Below are 18,141 nucleotides of genomic sequence, written 5' to 3'. Positions count from 1 at the left end.
TTAATCATTTTACTGTATTGTCTGTGTTTGGGGACCACACCTGGTATTTTTCAGGGCTTATTCCTGACTTTATTTAGGGAGCACTCCTATAAGAAATCAAGGGACCATATGGGGTTTCAGGGATCAAACTTAAGTCAGCAACATGCATGCCAGTGCCTTACCCACTGTACTCTCTTTCTGGACCCCATTTCACTATAATTTAAATTTTTCAGACCTGTGCTTGCATCTGAGTCTCATTAGCACTTTGAACAGTGACTTGTACATAGTAGAGCAGACCAGATGATTGCTGAATAAATATATTCTGTAAAATATTTGAAGTAATAGGTTAGAATTTATAAGATTTTACAGATTTTAATGTCCAAGAGCATAAAAATTAACAAAATGGGTTTTGAGGATCAGTCATCATATATACTTATATTTCCCCCTTTTCATTTACTCTCATATAGTTGAGTCAACAGTGAGATATATGAGACCTTCTCAATAAAATGTTTCTTTAAGTGTCTAATCATGATAAGTATTAAAGAAACTAATAAAGTTATAGAATTTTGAGTAATAGTTCATATATATCTCTTGCTAATACAAATTATTCTTTAATCTTTATTAGATTGGGTGGTGTCTCGGGTTAAATAGATATCATACTAGAGACACTTTAGGTTTCTTTGTTCCAGGGTCATCTGTAAATTTAATTCTTATAACTATTATCTACTGATTCTGCTTCAACTATGGAGCTTACTAGCTTTCAATCATGAAAGCAATTATAGGCATTTAAGCTGAAAACTAGAAGCACTTCAATCAGCTTTCTTTTTTGCATGTGTAAAATACAATATAGAAAGAATTTAAAGGATATTTTGGGTTATTTTTCTCTAATTTGTGACTAAATATATGAGTAAATACTTGATTTGATTTTCAATTGGATGCAGAATAAGAATTTTAAAGTAGTTTATATCATAAATCAAAAAGAAAAATATTGCACCATACTTTTTCATTTAGCTGTATTCAGTCCTCTGAAAAATTGTGTTTTTCCTAAATTTTGTTTTGTAATTTGGATTTATAGAATTAGAAACATTTTTAATGTCCTAAAAAAAAGAAAAGAAAGATTAGATGTGATGAACAGCCCGGATGCTTCCCTTCACCCCAAAAGCAACAAGGTCTGCGCCCCAAGTCTCCGGGACACACCATCACCTTCTGCTCTTGGGGCTGATGCTAGAGAGGGGTCGGGCAGATCGCGCCCCAAAGGCATCCCGCAAAGTAGGTGGGTCACCCGGCGGGCGACCTTTACCTGTGCAAAAATTCGTCTCACATCGGCAGTGAAGACCTGGGTGTCACCCCGGGTCGTTATTTTCCTTACTCATAAGTTCTTGAGAAAGCCAGAAAATGTTTCTTAAAACTTCCTTAGAAAGAGATGAGGGGAGAAAAAGAGAAGTAGGTGTTTGAGAGACAGCAGGGGCTTCTCCAGGGTGGAAACATAAACAAACATGTAGATATTTGCTCTGGGGAACACAGTGCTTGAAGAGTGAGACCCAAGTTCACTTTTAGAGGGGGCTAACACCAAAGTTTCACATATATTACTAATAAGGAAATGTTTGTGGATCTTAGGCCTCACTAGAGCTAAAATACTACAAAGATTTCCACATGGACCACAAACAAAGCAAGACCAAGCTCCAATTTTCACAATGCTCCAAATTGCAAAGGGGATGCCAGACAATGCAATACCACAGAAAAAATCAGGAGAGGTGGGGTATCTCTGGGAAAGGGCAGCACCCACACCTCACAGTCATCACCATGCCAACAGCCTAATTTCACTGCTTCACCACTAATCTCTGAAGAGACACCAAACTGACAAAAGCTCCAGAATTGGCCAACTGAGTGATCCAATTTTCACTGGGATGGAAAGCAGGCAGGGTACCTCATTGGAACTGACAGAGACTCCAGAGGCTGAAGGGCTGCTGAGAGACCAAAAATATGATGGCAGGTTATGGAGCACAACTGGAAAAGTCACACTGCCATCAGACAAAGAGAAACTATAGACGATCAGGTGACAGTGAGGCCCCAGCCATGACAAAAGCCAGAAAACAGAGCAGCAAATGGAACTAGAAGTCACTGTATAAAGCTGAAAACCTGGTCCAAGGATGGAGAGGAGTGCAGAAAATGCACACTCAGAACCAGGCCCACAAAGCTATAAGAGCTGTAAAGCATAAACCCAGTGGCTGGGGACAAGGGGCAGTGCCATGGGTGTCATATTGTAATTCTGCCCCCATGCTACAACCTGCCTGTGCAGCTCCAGAGAGACAGGATGCATGTGCATCGTCAGAGAGCCAGCATGTGTATGCAACCTCAGAGAGCTAGAATACATGTGCAACCTCAGAGAGTCAACATGTATGTTCAACCTCAGACCCAGCACTTATGTGCAACCTTAGACAGCCAGCACACATGTGCAACCTCAAACAGCCAGCAGGTGTAAACCTCAGAGAGCCAGCATGCATGTGTAAACTCAGAGAGCCACATGTTTGAACAACCTAGGAAAGCTGACACATGTGTGCAACACTGAAGAGCTGGCATGTGTGTACAACCTCAGAGAGTCAGCATGGCTGTGCAACTTGAGAGAGACAGCACATGTATACTTCCTCGGAGATCCAGCACATGTGTGCAACCTCAGAGGGCCAGCATGTGTATACAACCTTGGAAGCCAGCACACATGTGCCAGCCTGTCCATCCCAGCAGCAACCCCTAATAAGTTTCGATTTGCGTGTGTACTATAACAAGCCAGAGAAAGCAGCCAAAGGGGCTGGAGCAATGGTGCAGGAGTTAAGGGAAATCATTGTCCTGTATGCGCATACCCAGGCTCCATTCCAGAGTGTGTGCTCTTCTGATAACTGCCAAGAGAGAGTAGGAAGAAAAAAACATTGGGAAAACCATTGAGCATAGAGCCGTGAATAATCCTAAGCACCACTGATGGACACTGTTGTGCCCCTTGCAGATGGGCAGTGGAAGGAAGACATTGTTGCTAGGTCATTAGTGTGACCTACACTTATTTGAATGGACAAATCTTATCGTTTTTCTCAGCTCTCTAAAGCCTATAGGCACTGAAGCTGAGGTCACAGGGACAGCAGAAAGCAGTGCAGGGGTCCAACTGGGATAAGACTTCCAATACCCCAAAGCCTGCTGAACTCAAAAAGGTGCAGCACTCTTCACAACAACCACAGTCTAGAAACAATCCAGGTGTCTAAGAACAGAAGAGTGGATAAAGAAACTATGATAGGGGCTGGAGAGATAGCGCAGTAGTAGGGTGTTTGCCTTGTGTGCGGCCGACCCAGGATGGACGGTGGTTCGATTCCCAGCATCCCATATGGTCCCCCGAGCCTGCCAGGAGCAATTTCTGAGCAGAGCCAGGAATATCCCTAGTGATGCCGGGCACGACCCAAAAACAAAACAACAACAAAAAGAAACTATGGTACCAAGCCAGGAACAATTTCTGAGCACATAGCCAGGAGTAACCCCTGAGCGTCACCAGGTGTGGTCCAAAAACCAAAAAATAAATACTATGGTACATCTATACCATGGAATATTATGCAGCTATTAGGAAAAACAAAGTCATGAAATTTGCTCAGACATGGGTGGATATGGAGAGTATTATGCTGAACAAAAATGTGTCAGAGGAAGAGGGATAGACAGAAGGAATGAAATCACTTGTGGGATAGAAAAAATAGTATGTTGGGGCCGGAGGAATAGCAGGAAGGTAGTGTGTTTGCCTTGCATACAGAAGGACAGTGGTTCGAATTCCGACATCCCATCTGGTACTCTGAGCCTGCCAGGACCAATTTCTGAGTGTAGAGCCAGGAGGAACCCCTGAGCGCTGCCAGGTGTGAACCAAAAACCAAAATAAAAAAGTATGTTAATATCCAGAGACAATAGAGACAAGGGCCAGGAGGACAGATCATGGTAGGAAGCTTGTCACAAAGCATGAGGAGTGTAGTAAGTACAGAGAAGGGAGCACTAAGACAATGATAGTTGGAAATGATCACTCTGGACAAGAACTGGGTGCTAAAAGGAGATAAAGTGATATGCATGATACCCCTTCAGTGACGATACTGCAAACCACTAGTGTCTAAAAGGAAAAAAGGAAAAAAACAGAGAGAAGTAAAATGTCTGCTTCAGAAGCAGGCAAGGGGGCAGGTAGGAGGGAACCTGGGGACATTGGTGGTGGGTATTGTGCACTGGTGGAGAGTGGTAGACATTGTATGACTTAAACTCAATCAGGAACAACTTTCTGTGAAAAAAATCCAACCTGTAACCACAGTGTTTAAATAAAGTAATTGATTGAAGCTATCAATTCCCTCAAATATAGTCCAAAAATATGTACAGACTTCTTGGTTATACTTACTCTGAGCTCTTTTGGGCCTGTATGGATTGAAAGCAAGTGTAGAGTACCCGGCCAGTCTACAAATTGGAAGGGAAAAAAGGGAGGGACGGTTACACAAAAAACTAATATTGAGAACAGCCTTTCCCAGCCTCTAACCTAGAACTCAACGAGATGGAATGTGCCTATATCGTTCCCCATCAGTGGGCATTCGAGGGCCACCAACGTACTCCTGCCTGGTGACAACAAGAGATGTAAGGGTAAGAAACTGACTTGGGAGATCAAAGCTGACAGTCTCACAAATGAAGAAAAAGGTCATGATGCTGGGCTGGGATATTTCTAAAACTGTGATACTGTGGGAACATCCAGGAACAGAAATCTAAGGCTTTCAGGAACATTAAAAATATGGCATAATTCTTATTCTTGGCCAATTTTATACCCACAGTTTCTTCACAATAATTATCTCTTGACATTTGAACCAACTGACACGTAGCAAATCCTCCTGATGTGAATAAGAAATGGAAACACATGACACTAAACAAAGAATGCCAAGACTGGCCACTGGGTGAACTCTGTGGCTTCTCCAGAGCTTCATTGGTATAGGCAGAAAACATGAAAAGCCATCATATTTCTGTAAACACCTAATTTGTCAGTGCAAATATTAGGTGGAAACTAGCAATGCTACTAGTATAGACATGTTCTATTCACACTGACCAGTTCTTACTCCCTCTACACTTTTTCCCAATAGAGCTCCACCAGCACAGCCTTTACTTTCACCATCATGGGCAACTCTCTGCCTAGAGTATGCCATCTTCATCTCTTTCCTGGGTGCTCTGGCTTCCCAGAGCCCCTTCTCCCTGGAGCACTGTCAGCAGAGCAACAGAGAGAGCCCACCGAAATACAAGTCGCCTAAAGAGTCCCCACCACTGCCCTGCACTATCTGATTCCCAGGTATCTTGTGAGAGGGAAATGTACTGAGTGACTCACTCCATAGTGGGAATATTGGGGCAAGCAGGGACATACTCAGAGATCCTCTCTGCTGGAGCCATGCTGATCTTGAGTGTCCCTCAGCATCTCTGCACGGGCTGTTTCTTGAGCCTTCCACTGACACCAACCATAACCACTCTAGGAAAATTGCAAAATTTCTCTCTGCTCTATTTTTTCGAGGTTCGGAGGCCAAACCCAGCACCCTTCAGAGTCTAGTCTTAGTGTACAGCTGGTGTGCAGGCTAGCTCCGGCAGTGCTCAAGGATCATGCGTTCCCTTTGAGCCATCTCTCTGGCCATATTTTTCTCTAACCTGTGTGGGTACATGTACAAACGCATACAATACCTTTGTGTTTTTATCTTCTATGAAACAGGAAAAAATAAGTCCTACAAAGCCTTGATCCATCATTTGGTACATTGCCTGTGTGCGAACATCTGCAAAGAAACAGCAATAAAAACCTGCAGTCAATCAAATGGTATCTCACAGACCTGACAATTTAAAGGTATTACTAACAGGCAAAATTCCCAGAATTCAGGGACAAGTGGCACAACAATCTGTTCATTGCTGTTAGGGAACTATTGGGGAAATGGATGCTCTAACTCTGGCCACTGTCAGCCCAAATGAGGCTACCATCTAGCATCGCGTAGAAACACAGAAAACTATTCTTTTCAGGCTCACTCCTGAGTGTCTGGCTTCCTGCTCACCTTCTCTGTGTGTTCTGTCTTCCAAGTCCTAAGGGCAGGTCCAAGAGGTGAACCAGCCCACTGTTACTGCCCAGGCACTCCTCTCCTCTCCTCCCCAACAGCTTACCTCCTGACAGGCACTCCAGTTATTACTGGCTGCCTGAGGTTGGGTCCTCTCTGCTTTAGCCCAATTGCATGCAATAGTGGATGGCACAGTAGGCCCTTGGGAAACCTTGGCTGACCTGGTACATATAAGGTCTCTGCCTGTGCAGACATCACCTTTACAGAGGCAGAAGCTCAGAACTCTAACGACTAGAGGGCAGAGTCTACATAGGTATGAATGTACAGATCATATAATAGTCAAGCTGCATTTCAAAGGGGAGATGTTGGAGAAGGTCCAAGAATATAACATATTTTAAAGAAGCATAGAGAAGGACGAGAATATTAGTATAAAAGTTGTAGGTACAAGGGGCTGGATAGATAACACAGTGGCAAGGGTTGCACTTTGCGACCTGGGACAGACCTGGGTTTCATCCCTGGCATCCCATATGGTCCTCCAAGCCTGACAGGAGCGATTTCTGAGCACAGAGCAAGGAGTAACCCCTGAGCGGCAATAGGTGTGATCCACCCCCCCCAAAAGTTGTATGTACAAGAAAATAAGGCAATAGGAACTTTCCAATGTAAATCAAAGTAATCATCGCCCATCACAGAGACTGGCACACATCACAAAGAATGAGAATAATCAGTGCTGGCACAGATGCAGGGAAAAAGGGACTCTCAGTCCCTATTGGGAATGTCGACTGGTCCAGCCTTTCTGGAAAGCAATATGAAAATTTTGGGGGTCACACCCGGCATCGCTCAGGGGTTACTCCTAGCTCTACACTCAGAAATCGCTCCTGGCAGGCTCAGGGGACCATATGGGATGCCGGGATTTGAACCACTGACCTTCTGCATGCAAGGCAAATGCCTTACATGCATACTATCTCTCCGGCCCCAGCAATTTTTAAAAAATTTAAAGAGTTGAACTTCTGGGGCCGGAGAGATAGCATGGAGGTAAGGCGTTTGCCTTTCATGAGGAGTGAGTGATTTCTAAGCATGGAGCCAGGAGTAACCCCTGATCGCTGCCGGGTGTGACCCAAACCCCCCCCAAAAAGAGTTGAATTTCTATTTGACCCAGCAACTCTTGTCTTGGAATAGACCCCCAAGGACCCCAAAACAAAATGGGACAAATACTTCTGCACCCCTAATATCCCTGGTGTGCTATCCACAATAGCCCAAATCTAGAAACCCCAGTGTCCAAGAACAGATGAGTGGCTAAAGAAATTCTGGTTATGTACACCATGGAATATGACTCAGCCATCAGAAAACTTAAAGTTCTGCAATTTGCTGCTCTGTGGAGAGGCCTGGAGTGCATCGTGCTGAGTGAAGCTAGTAAGAGTATAGAGGCCAATACAGAACAATCTCTTCATGTCAGGATCTAAAGATACCCAATGATGACATCGCTAATCCCAAAAAAGACTGGAAAAAAAAGAACTAGAGAACTGGTTGAGCAGAAGACCTGGAACTGGAGGGGGCTGGAGGGAAGGGCGGAGTGGGGACATCGACTATGGTGGAGGAGGTGGTGCTGGAAGGTAGGCAAGTGTGTAAAGTCAGTGAAGTCCTGTCAGCAACAGTGCTGGAATCCAGTGTAAAATTGCAAGTAGAAGCAAACTGGTAAGTGTGAGGATATTGGAGGTGGGGTGGGGGACACTGATGGAGGGATCCGTGGTAAAACACTGTGCCAGAATAATTGTCACTTCACAGTGACTAAATAAAAAATGTAGGAATCAAAAGACAAGTAAACATGACTACATGTAAGGATATGGGAGAACTGTCGATCTCTGATCAATCATATTTTAAACATGAACTGACTGCTTTAGCTCACTGTTAATGTTAAATGTCCTGACCTGACCACTGCACTGAGAGTTTGGAAGTCAATAACCTTGTTTGTGAAAAATGTGCAAGAAAGGACTTAGGGATAACAGAGTATCATGTGCATTCAGGATATTGTCAGGTTACCCATCACTGAACTTGGTTGTTGTTTTTCTCTTTAAATAGTTCTTTCCTTGGAGTTTGTGCAGTCCAAATGCTGCCACTCTCCACACCACAGCACTGCATGGAACTAACTTGTACACTAGCCATAATCATGCACCTAGGTGTTCTCCAAGTGGCTAGCAAGCTCTGCAACTTCATCTACTTCCCCACCTATGCTCGGCACATCAAAGAGTGTCTTCTGCCCCTTCTTTGGCCTGACTGAGAACAGTTCACGCCACCATTAGTGTTTCCCTCTTTTCATTTCTTAGTTTGCTTTGGGAGCCAGTCCAAGTTTTGCTCAGGGATTGCTCTGTGCTCAGGGGACCTGACGTGGTGTTGGGATCAGAGTGGGGAACCCAGGCCTGCACTGACACTGCTCTGTGTGGCATGTTTTGTTCCTCTTATCTCACCTGGTATTCAAAGACCTATCTTCTCATGCTCCATCTTTTGCTGAGGGTGCAACTGGCAATTCTTTTCCTCCATCTGGCTTAACCCAATCCAGTGTTTTCCTGTCGGTGTTCAGATCTGTAGCTCATCTGCAGTGGCATCTGGCTACTGTTCAGGAATCCCCAGGCTTTGACTTGCACAGGTCTTTCGGCTGGTCCCTCCAGTCCCTCCCTGACAGAATTTACTCTGTCAGTTTGCCTTTTCATCGCTACTGTTTTGAAAGGAAGAGGACTCCCATACCATGCTCAGTGGGGCTAGGGTCTTTCAATGTTAGGGCCTGGGGCTGCCCCTGAGATACTGTGATGGGGCCTCTAAGGCCACACCCAGCCATACTTAGAGGCATTATGGTGTTGGCGATAAAGTCCAGATTACACACATGCTGGCAGTGAATCCTGTTTTTTTGTTCTTAACTGTCTTTCTCTTTTTTGTATTGGGTCATACTCAGCAGTTCTCCTGGCTCCTGGTGAGGCTCAAGGCACTACAGAGGGTACCAACGATTGAATTCAGGTTGGCCGCCACCTGTAAACAGGGAACCCTCCCATTCACTGTCTCTCACAACATAATAAATTCAAGACAAAAGAAATCATGCAGATAGTTAAAAATCTGTTTACCAACCTAAGCAATAATCCTTTAAAATGTGTAAGACCGTCTTTTTAACTGACTGGAGTTTGACCCACTTCTAATCATGATCTGATAATAAAAAGTAAGTATCATTCTTTGGTGTGGGAGAGTCAGGCCCCCCTTGGTGATCTCGAATTCCTGCCAGATCTTTGCTTAGGTGACTGCCTCTATGCACTGCCAGACGCTGACAGCCACGTGCAAGGCACGCACCTTAATGCCTGTACAATTTCTCTGCCCCACAAAGCATCAGCATTATTGCAAGCAAGCAAGCTCACTCACACCCACACACAGAGCCTTCTCCCTCAATATTCCTTCTCACTTATCACTCCACAGCATAGCTTAAAATTCTCTTTTTCTTTCTCTTAGGTAATATCTAGGAAATCTCAATGGTCATTCAAAACTTGGAGATGGCTCCAAAGTGGTGCTAGGTGACCATGTGGTATTGCAGATCAAATGCAAAGAATAGCATCTAATCCTAAGCTCCCCAACCTACAAAAAACTAACTATTTTTGGCCACACCCATTTGACGCTCAGGGGTTACTCCTGGCTATGCGCTCAGAAATCACTCCTGGCTTGGGGGACCATATGGGACACCAGGGGATCAAACCATGGTTTGTCCTAGGTTAGTGTGTATGGGATGCTGGGGGGTCAAACCGCAGTCCGTCCTAGGCTAGTACTTGCAAGGCAGACGCTTTACTTCTAGCGCCACCGCTCCGGGCCTGAAATCAACTTATTCTTACTTATCTCTTATTTTCCCTCAAGGCCCCGTCACCTGTTTGTTTTCATTTGGTTTTTGGGCACACCCAGAGGTGCTCAGAGGTTACTCCTGATTCTGAACTCAGGCATCACTCACCGGGGAACAAATCTACGTTGGTCCTATCAAGGCAAGCATTCCCTGCACTGCATACTTTGTCTGGCCCCATGTTCTGTTTTTGTATCTACAGAACTTCACTGTGAACATCAGTTTAATCAGGAAAACTCGCAATTAGTAAGTTCCTGAAAGAAGACTGACACCAGTCCCTAATTGAGACCCTGACAGCATCTCTGGAACTTTCTATCTGTGGGTTAACACAAAGGTTCTTCAGCTGTTTCCGCTCAGGACCCCTTTCACCTGAGAAGTCCAGCATAGGTGAGCGCTATTAAAATCAGCCTTCCCTGACTGGCTGGCTTAAGTTTTTTCCTTTGATTTCTCGGTCACACCTGGTGACTTTCAGGGGTTACTCCTGGCTCTGCACTCAGAAATTGCTCCTGGCTTGGGGGACCATATGGGACGCCAGGAGATCAAACTGCAGTCCATCCTAGGCCAGCTGTGTGCAAGGCAAACTCCCTACTGCTGTGCCACTGCTCAAGCCCCGACTTGGAATGCCTTTGGGTGGACCAGGCATTCAGAAACGTTTTACAGTGACTTTTGTGACTCACATGTTCATTATGCAACACAGTAAGGGATAGAGGCCCAGTTTGAGAAAATGAAGTTTGGGTCTAGAAAGGCAATGCAACAAATTGAGTGCTTGCACTCTGCATGCAGGAGGCCTGCAGTTAATTCTAGCAATTATTTGGGAATAAGCCACAAGAATCAACCAGGAGTAGCCCTTGAGGAATGTCAATTATGACCCCAAAGCAAGAGATTCTGGTGCAACCCATCCTAATAGTTTGGTTATGTTCAAAGTTTTATAGAAATGCATTTCTAGTTATACTAGGCTAGAGAAACAGTACAGGCACTAGTTAAGGCACTTACTTGGTCCATTTCTAAACTGAGTATGATTCCCTGGCACCATGACATTTTGGTAAATGTGCTTACAATGTCTGCAACTTACTCTTGAATCCTTCTGGGTAATATTTATACTCAGATACACACAGATATAAAAAAGTATGTAGAAAAAATGATTGCACAAATATTGCAAAATGTCCGCGTCTGCTCACTGGCAAGGAAAGAGGATTTTGGAATTCTTTGTATCATTTCATCAATTCTAATGGTTTCTGTTTTGTTTAGGCCAAACCAGTGGTGCTCAGAGCTTACTTCTGCTGGGCTGGGAAGGGCATATGGAGTGATGGAGATCAAACTTGGGTCAACTAGCTGCCTTACTAACTGGAGATATTCCAGTCCCAACTCTAGTTCTGCAATTACATTTAAAAAATGTACAGTCCCTCTTATTATTACCAGTACTTAATTGCTTTTGTGCTCAGGACTTCCTTGAGGAGCCAGTTCACAATGTAGCCACCTTCCTGAGGGAACAGGAAGGATGCATGTGGCTGACCTAGGTTTGATTCCCAGCATCCCATATGGTCCCTCAATCCCTACTAGGAGTGATCCCTGGGTTCAGAGTCAGGAATAAGTCCTAAGCACTGCTGAGTGTGGGTCAGAAACCAAAAATATGCTGTTACAGTGGTTATAGCTGAGATATATGAATTTAGGGCAGGTACATGTTACCAAAGATCTCCGGAGGATTCTGAGAAGGAATGTGTACTCATCTAGAGACATTATTCCAGTCTCTGGAGGTGTTCAGTAGAGTACAGATCACTGGGTTTTTTTTTTTTTTTTTTTGGTTTTTGGGCCACACCCGGCGGTGCTCAGGGGTTACTCCTGGCTGTCTGCTCAGAAATAGCTCCTGGCAGGCACGGGGGACCATATGGGACACTGGGATTCGAACCAACCACCTTTGGTCCTGGATCGGCTGCTTGCAAGGCAAACGCCGCTGTGCCATCTCTCCAGGCCCACAGACCACTGTTTTGAACCTGTTTATACCTACAGAAGAATTTGCAGTCGTCACACCCCTGTGACTAGAAAGAGAACATCAAAATGGAAAGAATACAAATGGAAAACAGAAGTAGGCAAAATTCTGAGTGCTGCCACTTACTTAGCCAGAACACTGAATACCTCACAAGAAGGGTTGGCCTCTACCTCATGGGACAGATATCATGAGGACTAGAAGGGAAATTGTTCCTAAACCATTAGCACTGAATTTTAGTGCTGGAGGATGGTCATTCACTTGCTCCATGTCAAGACTTTCTTTGGCTTTCAGTGCCCAGTGTTTAACAGAGACCATAAACCTTTGTTTTGTTCACTTCCCCTTTGTACCACCGAGTCTTCTAAATGTAGTACTTGACAGCATTAAAACAATTTCATCAGTTTACTTCTTGTGAGTAGTTTGGGGGACTAATCCCAGGCCAGTGTTCAAGGGTCACTGGGTGCCTGGAGGACCATGAGGTGCCAGCAATAACACCTGGCCTCTTGCATGTAAAACCTGGGTGCCAGGACTTGAGCTCCCATCCTGGATCAGTGCTACTGGTTTTCAGCTTTCAAGTGTCAGGCTCTCAATGGCCTGGACTTCCTGAGGCAAGCAAAATGAATGCTGTGTTTGACAAGTCTCTTCAAAAGACCAAGGATAAGAGTTATTATACGTGAACCACAGCACAATAAGCGAACACAGTTCAAGTCTTGCTCAGGATAACCCTGGTCCGTGTGTTGGGAAAGAATAAGCACTCACCTCTTAGTCACCTTTTGCCACTATAGCACTTACCAACATGGGAAGGCCAGACGGTGATGTGAGGGTGGGAATGATACCAGCCCACCACTCTCATGGAGCGGCCCGTAAGCTCGGCCAACCTGTGTGATTGTCAAGGCATTTGCAACTGCTGGGGACAAAATGGGGGAGGCTGTAGGGCTTCTCAGAGGAGAGACTATGATGAGCCCAGCATGTGCCAGGGTTACGTGTGAAAACTGGGGGCCTCATTGCCCAGAAGAGCACCTGAAAACTTCTGAAAGCAAAAAAGCCCCAGCCCAGAAAAGCTCGTTTGCAACCAGCAAGGATATCTCTGCCTCTGTGGAGGCTGCAGACAACTGCTCAGGAGAAATTTCTACTCGGTCCTTCCTCTTGTCAGAACGGCGCAGGATGATAACAGAGTGGATGTGAATGACTTTGATGGTATCAACCTGAAGGGAACCCCACAGAAACAGTCATTACTTTGACCTCTCCAGGAACAGCCCCTTTAACTCCATAACTACATTCTAGCATGTGATCCGGTTTAGGATTCCATTTGAGAAAACTGGAAGGTTTGCTTAAGTAATGTTCTGTTTCAAATAAAAGACATCAGGCACAGAACTAGAAAAGGTTCATATTGAGCTCACAGAAGGACTTTCTGGCCCACGGGAAAGAGCTCAGAGGAATGGCACCCAGGACTGGTCCCCTAAGCACCCCCAATAGCAACCCCTGTGCACAAAGCTGGGACCCTTGAACCCAGTCTGGTGTGATCCCAAAAATAAAAAAGGACTTTTTGAATAATCCACTAGTACTCCTTTGGTTTACAAAATATTGTCATACCAAGGGTTACCAGAGAGTATTGAACAAGTGTTCAAAATGTGACCGCTTGCTTGACCAGCAACATGAAAGCACTGGAGTAGTGGTAGACGTCATCCCACAAATGAGATGCATGCATCTTCATAGGAAGGACATTTGTGTGTACTGAGTTTCTATGGGGAACAAAGGGGTTTGAGCGAGTAAGGTGTTTAGGAGACCAGTTCATTTACATCAGGGGTTTCAAACTCGCGGCCCACAGGCCGCAAACAGCCCTCTGTACAACATTTTGTGGCCCTGCCCTAGAGGAATCTTTTTTTGTTTTGTTTTGTTTTAGTTGTTTGGGTCACACCCCCCAATGTTCAAGGCTTACTACTGACTTTGTACTCAAGGATCACCCCGTCTTTGCCTCCTGCAGCCCCCAGGTAAATTCAGTTTGAGACCCCTGATTTACATGCAGCACTTATGGTGAAATGGAAGATAGTAAGACACTAGGGAGAAAGCAACAGTGAAATGCCCAGACATATTTCCAGGATTCAGGATAAAGAACTATGGATAGCCTAGGCATGAAAGGATAGTGAAATCCTGGAATGAGTAGACAGCAGAGAGACTTGATTCACAGAGAAGGAAGAATGCACCAATGCATAACTAGGAGGCCAGAAATGCCTGGGACAGCTCTAGAGTTTCCAGAGTGCACATCACACAAGAGGCATATTTGGAACACATGGAGGAAGGCATGGGATGGGAGAATACATATGTAAATGGGTAGAGAGAAACAGCAGAGGCCCAGGAGAACTGAGCCCCCTATTAGGGTGTAACTGGAGACAGAATAAGACAGCGGGGCTGGAGAGATGGTACAGTGAATCGGCTCTTGCTCTACATGCAGCTGACCCAGATTCTATCCTGGGCTTCCCATAGGATCCCAACCAATGTCAGAAGTGATCCCTGAGTACAAAGACAGGAGCAAGCCCTGACCACTGCTGGGTGTGGCAGAAAACAAATGCACAAAAAAGCAAAAGAAAGGGTCTGGAGCAGGAAAGGAGCTGACCTTGTACTAAAAAGGAGGAGCTGGGTTCAAGACCCCCAGCACCCTAGAGCCCCATCAGAAATAATCCCTCAGTACAGAGCCAGGGATAAACCCTGAGCACAGATGAGTGTGGCCCCCAAAACTGTGCACTTCAGATAAAGTTCCTAGCAAACAAATAGTCATGAATAATTCACTTTTTAAAAGAATGAATATTTAATATGTACAACAGCCTCAACAAACGAAATGATTTCTATAAGTAAGTAGTGGTAGATTAAAATGGAGTACAACAAATCTGATTCATCTAAAAGAGGCAACAAATGAGAGAAAACAGAGTGGATCAGCTAGAAAACAGAATGATAGTAGCTATAAGCCATATCTATTAATAACTACAGAAAGGAGAATTAGACTGAATAGTATAATTAAGAAGCTTTCAGGAGATGGAGAGAGAGCACCAGTGCTAGGATCCTGCTTTGACCTAACCATCCCCACTTCAACCCGTCCCTGGCACCATAGTCTCCCGAGCATCAGAAGTGATCCCTAAGCACAAAACAAAGAGTAAGCACTCAGCACAAATGAACGTGGCATAAAAAGTGAGAAAATTTCTAAATCAAACTTCAGACTAGTGTTTCCTTCACACATTATAGCCAGATAATAAAAAGGCATTTTCAGGGCCCGGAGAGATAGCACAGCGGCGTTTGCCTTGCAAGCAGCCGATCCAGGACCAAAGGTGGTTGGTTCAAATCCCAGTGTCCCATATGGTCCCCCGTGCCTGCCAGGAGCTATTTCTGAGCAGACAGCCAGGAGTAACCCCTGATTACCGCCGGGTGTGGCCCAAAAACAAAAAAAAAGGCATTTTCAATATTAGTACACAGAAAGGTTAAAAATAAAGGAAAGAAATAAGAATACCATATATGCATGGACCTAGATAAATAGTGTGGTGGCTTAGAGCAGTGGCCTTCAATCACAAGTCCACAGACTGGCACCAGGCTCTAGGTGTAGACACATGGAAAACCACTGGTCTACTCCCCTGGTTAGAACGGCCAGTCCTGAGGCCAGAGTGGGTAAGGCACTTGGCCTGCATGCAGCAGACCAGGTTCCATCGCAACACCCAATACAGTGTACCACATGCTGGAACAGAGGTAATTCATTCATTAAGTGCAGAGACAGGAGTACGTCCTGAACATCACTGGGTATGACCCAAAGACAAACAAAGGAAATGGCAGAGAGATATATGGGACAGAAGGTAGGGCATTTGCCTTACATGTACACAGTTGGCATTGCATAGTGTAAGGAAAGAAAGCAGACCATGGCTGAATAGATCTTGGGACTTGCAAGAAGCTGAACAAGTGAAGGGAGAAGGCCCAGACCCTTGATGGCGAATCTATGGCACGCGTGCCAGTGGTGGCACGCGAAGGCCTTGCAGCTGGAATGTGGAAAGGGGTCTGCAATTAAGATATGCAGCGTGGCGGGAGGCGAGTGTGCCAGTGTCTGCTTTGCAGCTCACCTGACAACAGGGCCGGACTGGCCATTGGGAAGACCAAGCATTGTGTGGCAGTCTGGCAGTCAGGCTCAAAAATGTTAGCTATCACTGACCTTGACAATGGGCCAGAATGAGAAACAAAGGTTCTGATTCTTAAGCTGAATTCCCAAGCATCCAGACTTTATCCAGCCAAAGGTGCCTCTGCACCAACTAGATTATTCCCTGGCTGAGTGCTTCCGAGTGGAGGAATCTCCTTTTCTCTCCTCCCTCACTGTCATTCCAACCATGTGCAATTCTAGCAACCGGACCTTTACCTTTTCAGCAACTGTGTGCGGTTCAGATCCAATGCATGCAAATTTGGCATCACTCCTTTGGGGGCTGAATTTGAGAAAAGAAAATGAGGTTTGAAATAGAAAAAAAAAAGCACAGCAGTAGTCACTCTATTTTTCTTTTTGGTTTTTGGGCCACACCCGGGAGTGCTCAGGGGTTACTATTTCTAGCTCTGTGCTCAGATATAGCTCCTGTCAGGCACGAAGCACCATATGGAGATGCCAGGATTCAAACCACTGTTGGTCTTGGGTCAGTCACTTGCATGGCAAACGCAGTACTGCTGTAATGTCTCTCTGGCCCCAGCAGTAGTCATTTTTTACAGTAAGCACTTAGAAGCAAATTAGAGGAAAGGTAAACTGAGGGTGGAGTGCTGCTTATACACCTGTTGGAAATACACATGCTTCACTGGCAGAGGGCACAAAATTGTGCCAGGCTAAGTAAGGCATGATCCTGGGTATTAAAGAGTGGGGCAGGGAAGTACACAGTCTACTTTGCTCCAAAGCTTAAAAGAACACAGACCTGGACCAAGTGTATTATTCCAGGGAGTACAGCTATGAGAGCATTACAGTGTCCAGCAGCAGAGGCTAGAAGCTACTGACCACTTGGATGGGGCAATGTTTCTTAAAACACACAGGTCTGCCACCTACGAAATGGCTGTGATCTCCTTTGTTATTTTAGGGAAGCAAGCACTCAGAATCAATCAGGCAATGAAATGTACATTAACAGCACCACACCTAAAACACGTGGATGGTGTTTAATTAAACCAATCAAACTGTCTTTTAAAAACTTTTCACAGCACCTAAAATTCATCTTCTTCGTGCCCCATTAGTTTTTCACATCAGACATCTGCTGGTCCCACAGTATGGAGTTCAAACCTTACCATTCAGGGAGCTGCTTTAGGACAAGGCCCCCATGCCCAGTTCAGTGAAAGCTGTGATCATGAAGGGAACAGTGACAGAAGAGATGCAGTGAGCAGTCTTACCTGGTGTCATCATTCACCTGGAGTGGGAGAGAAAGCAGAAACGATTATTGAGCACTTTGGACTGAGAGATGCACACGGAAACTGTGGGAGCTGCGGGACAGGGCACGGAAAAGGCCAATTTCCGTTTCCTGAGCCGTGAGCACCCCTGGCTCACAATCCCCGCAGCTGGGACCTCTGTATCCCTGAAGCCCCTTCTCCTACCGTGTTCTTGGATCCACCAAAAAGTAGGGGATCTGCCTGGTTGAGGCGAGGCGCCCTGTTAGCCATCTGGGGCTCTCATCACAGGGAAGGGACGACAGCGGGGTGGTCAATCCCGATCAAGCGAAGCCTAGGCACCAGGAAAAAGCCCGGGAACCCCAGCAAGGCTTGGGCTGATGACCGGCAGCTCCGGGGTTCGGGCTATGCGAGCCACGGGCGAGCAGAGGAAACGGGCCCGATCCCGGCGCGAGGGCCCTCCGAAGCCTGGGTAACTCCGACTCCCGGGCTTACCTCACCGATGCACAGCCCCATCACTTCCTCCTTTTCGGTACTCAGAGCATGGCTGAGGCAGACGAGGTAAGCGTCGGAATCCAGGTGAACCGCCTGCACGGCTGGCATCACCTGCAGCGCCATCTTGCCGACACGGCGGGCGCCACGGCGTAGGCCCGCTCTGTGTTGGGCCAACCAAAGGCTTCGGGGCGCCGGCTCCGGGGGCGGGGCGTGGGCGGGGCCTGGAGGGCGGGGCGGGCCCGGCGGAGGGGCGGGGCGGGGAGGAGCGGGGCGGGGCGGGCCTGGCAGCACCTGGGGAACGCCCGCGCCGGTAGGGACAGGCGTGGCGGCGGCGTGTGGGAGGCGGCGGGCCGCGGGCCGGGCGGGCGGGCAGC

General features: G+C 46.1%; 1 protein-coding gene and 1 non-coding gene across 2 annotated transcripts in view; both read right to left on the bottom strand.

Moving 5' to 3' along the window:
• Positions 1–17,907, bottom strand: part of BRCC3 (BRCA1/BRCA2-containing complex subunit 3) — a 36,729-nt gene extending 18,822 nt beyond the window's left edge. Inside the window, exons 1-7 of the mRNA XM_049766729.1 lie at positions 17,768–17,907; positions 17,279–17,295; positions 16,281–16,335; positions 12,979–13,098; positions 12,686–12,773; positions 5,689–5,777; positions 4,382–4,437 (exon numbers count right to left, since the gene is read on the bottom strand). Coding sequence (XP_049622686.1) covers positions 4,382–4,437; positions 5,689–5,777; positions 12,686–12,773; positions 12,979–13,098; positions 16,281–16,335; positions 17,279–17,295; positions 17,768–17,890 — 548 coding nt within the window. The 5' untranslated portion in view covers positions 17,891–17,907. The remainder of the gene's footprint in view (positions 1–4,381; positions 4,438–5,688; positions 5,778–12,685; positions 12,774–12,978; positions 13,099–16,280; positions 16,336–17,278; positions 17,296–17,767) is intronic.
• LOC126000042 (U12 minor spliceosomal RNA) lies at positions 1,216–1,367 on the bottom strand. Its single transcript, XR_007492429.1, has one exon. It is a non-coding gene; the product is annotated as a U12 minor spliceosomal RNA (small nuclear RNA).
• Positions 17,908–18,141: the final 234 nt, after the last annotated feature.

This window comes from Suncus etruscus, chromosome X (genome assembly GCF_024139225.1).
Source record: "Suncus etruscus isolate mSunEtr1 chromosome X, mSunEtr1.pri.cur, whole genome shotgun sequence".
NCBI classification, from domain to species: Eukaryota; Metazoa; Chordata; class Mammalia; order Eulipotyphla; family Soricidae; genus Suncus; species Suncus etruscus.
The sequence above is the reverse complement of the archived record's forward strand: the minus strand, read 5'-3'. Positions and strand labels throughout refer to the sequence as shown.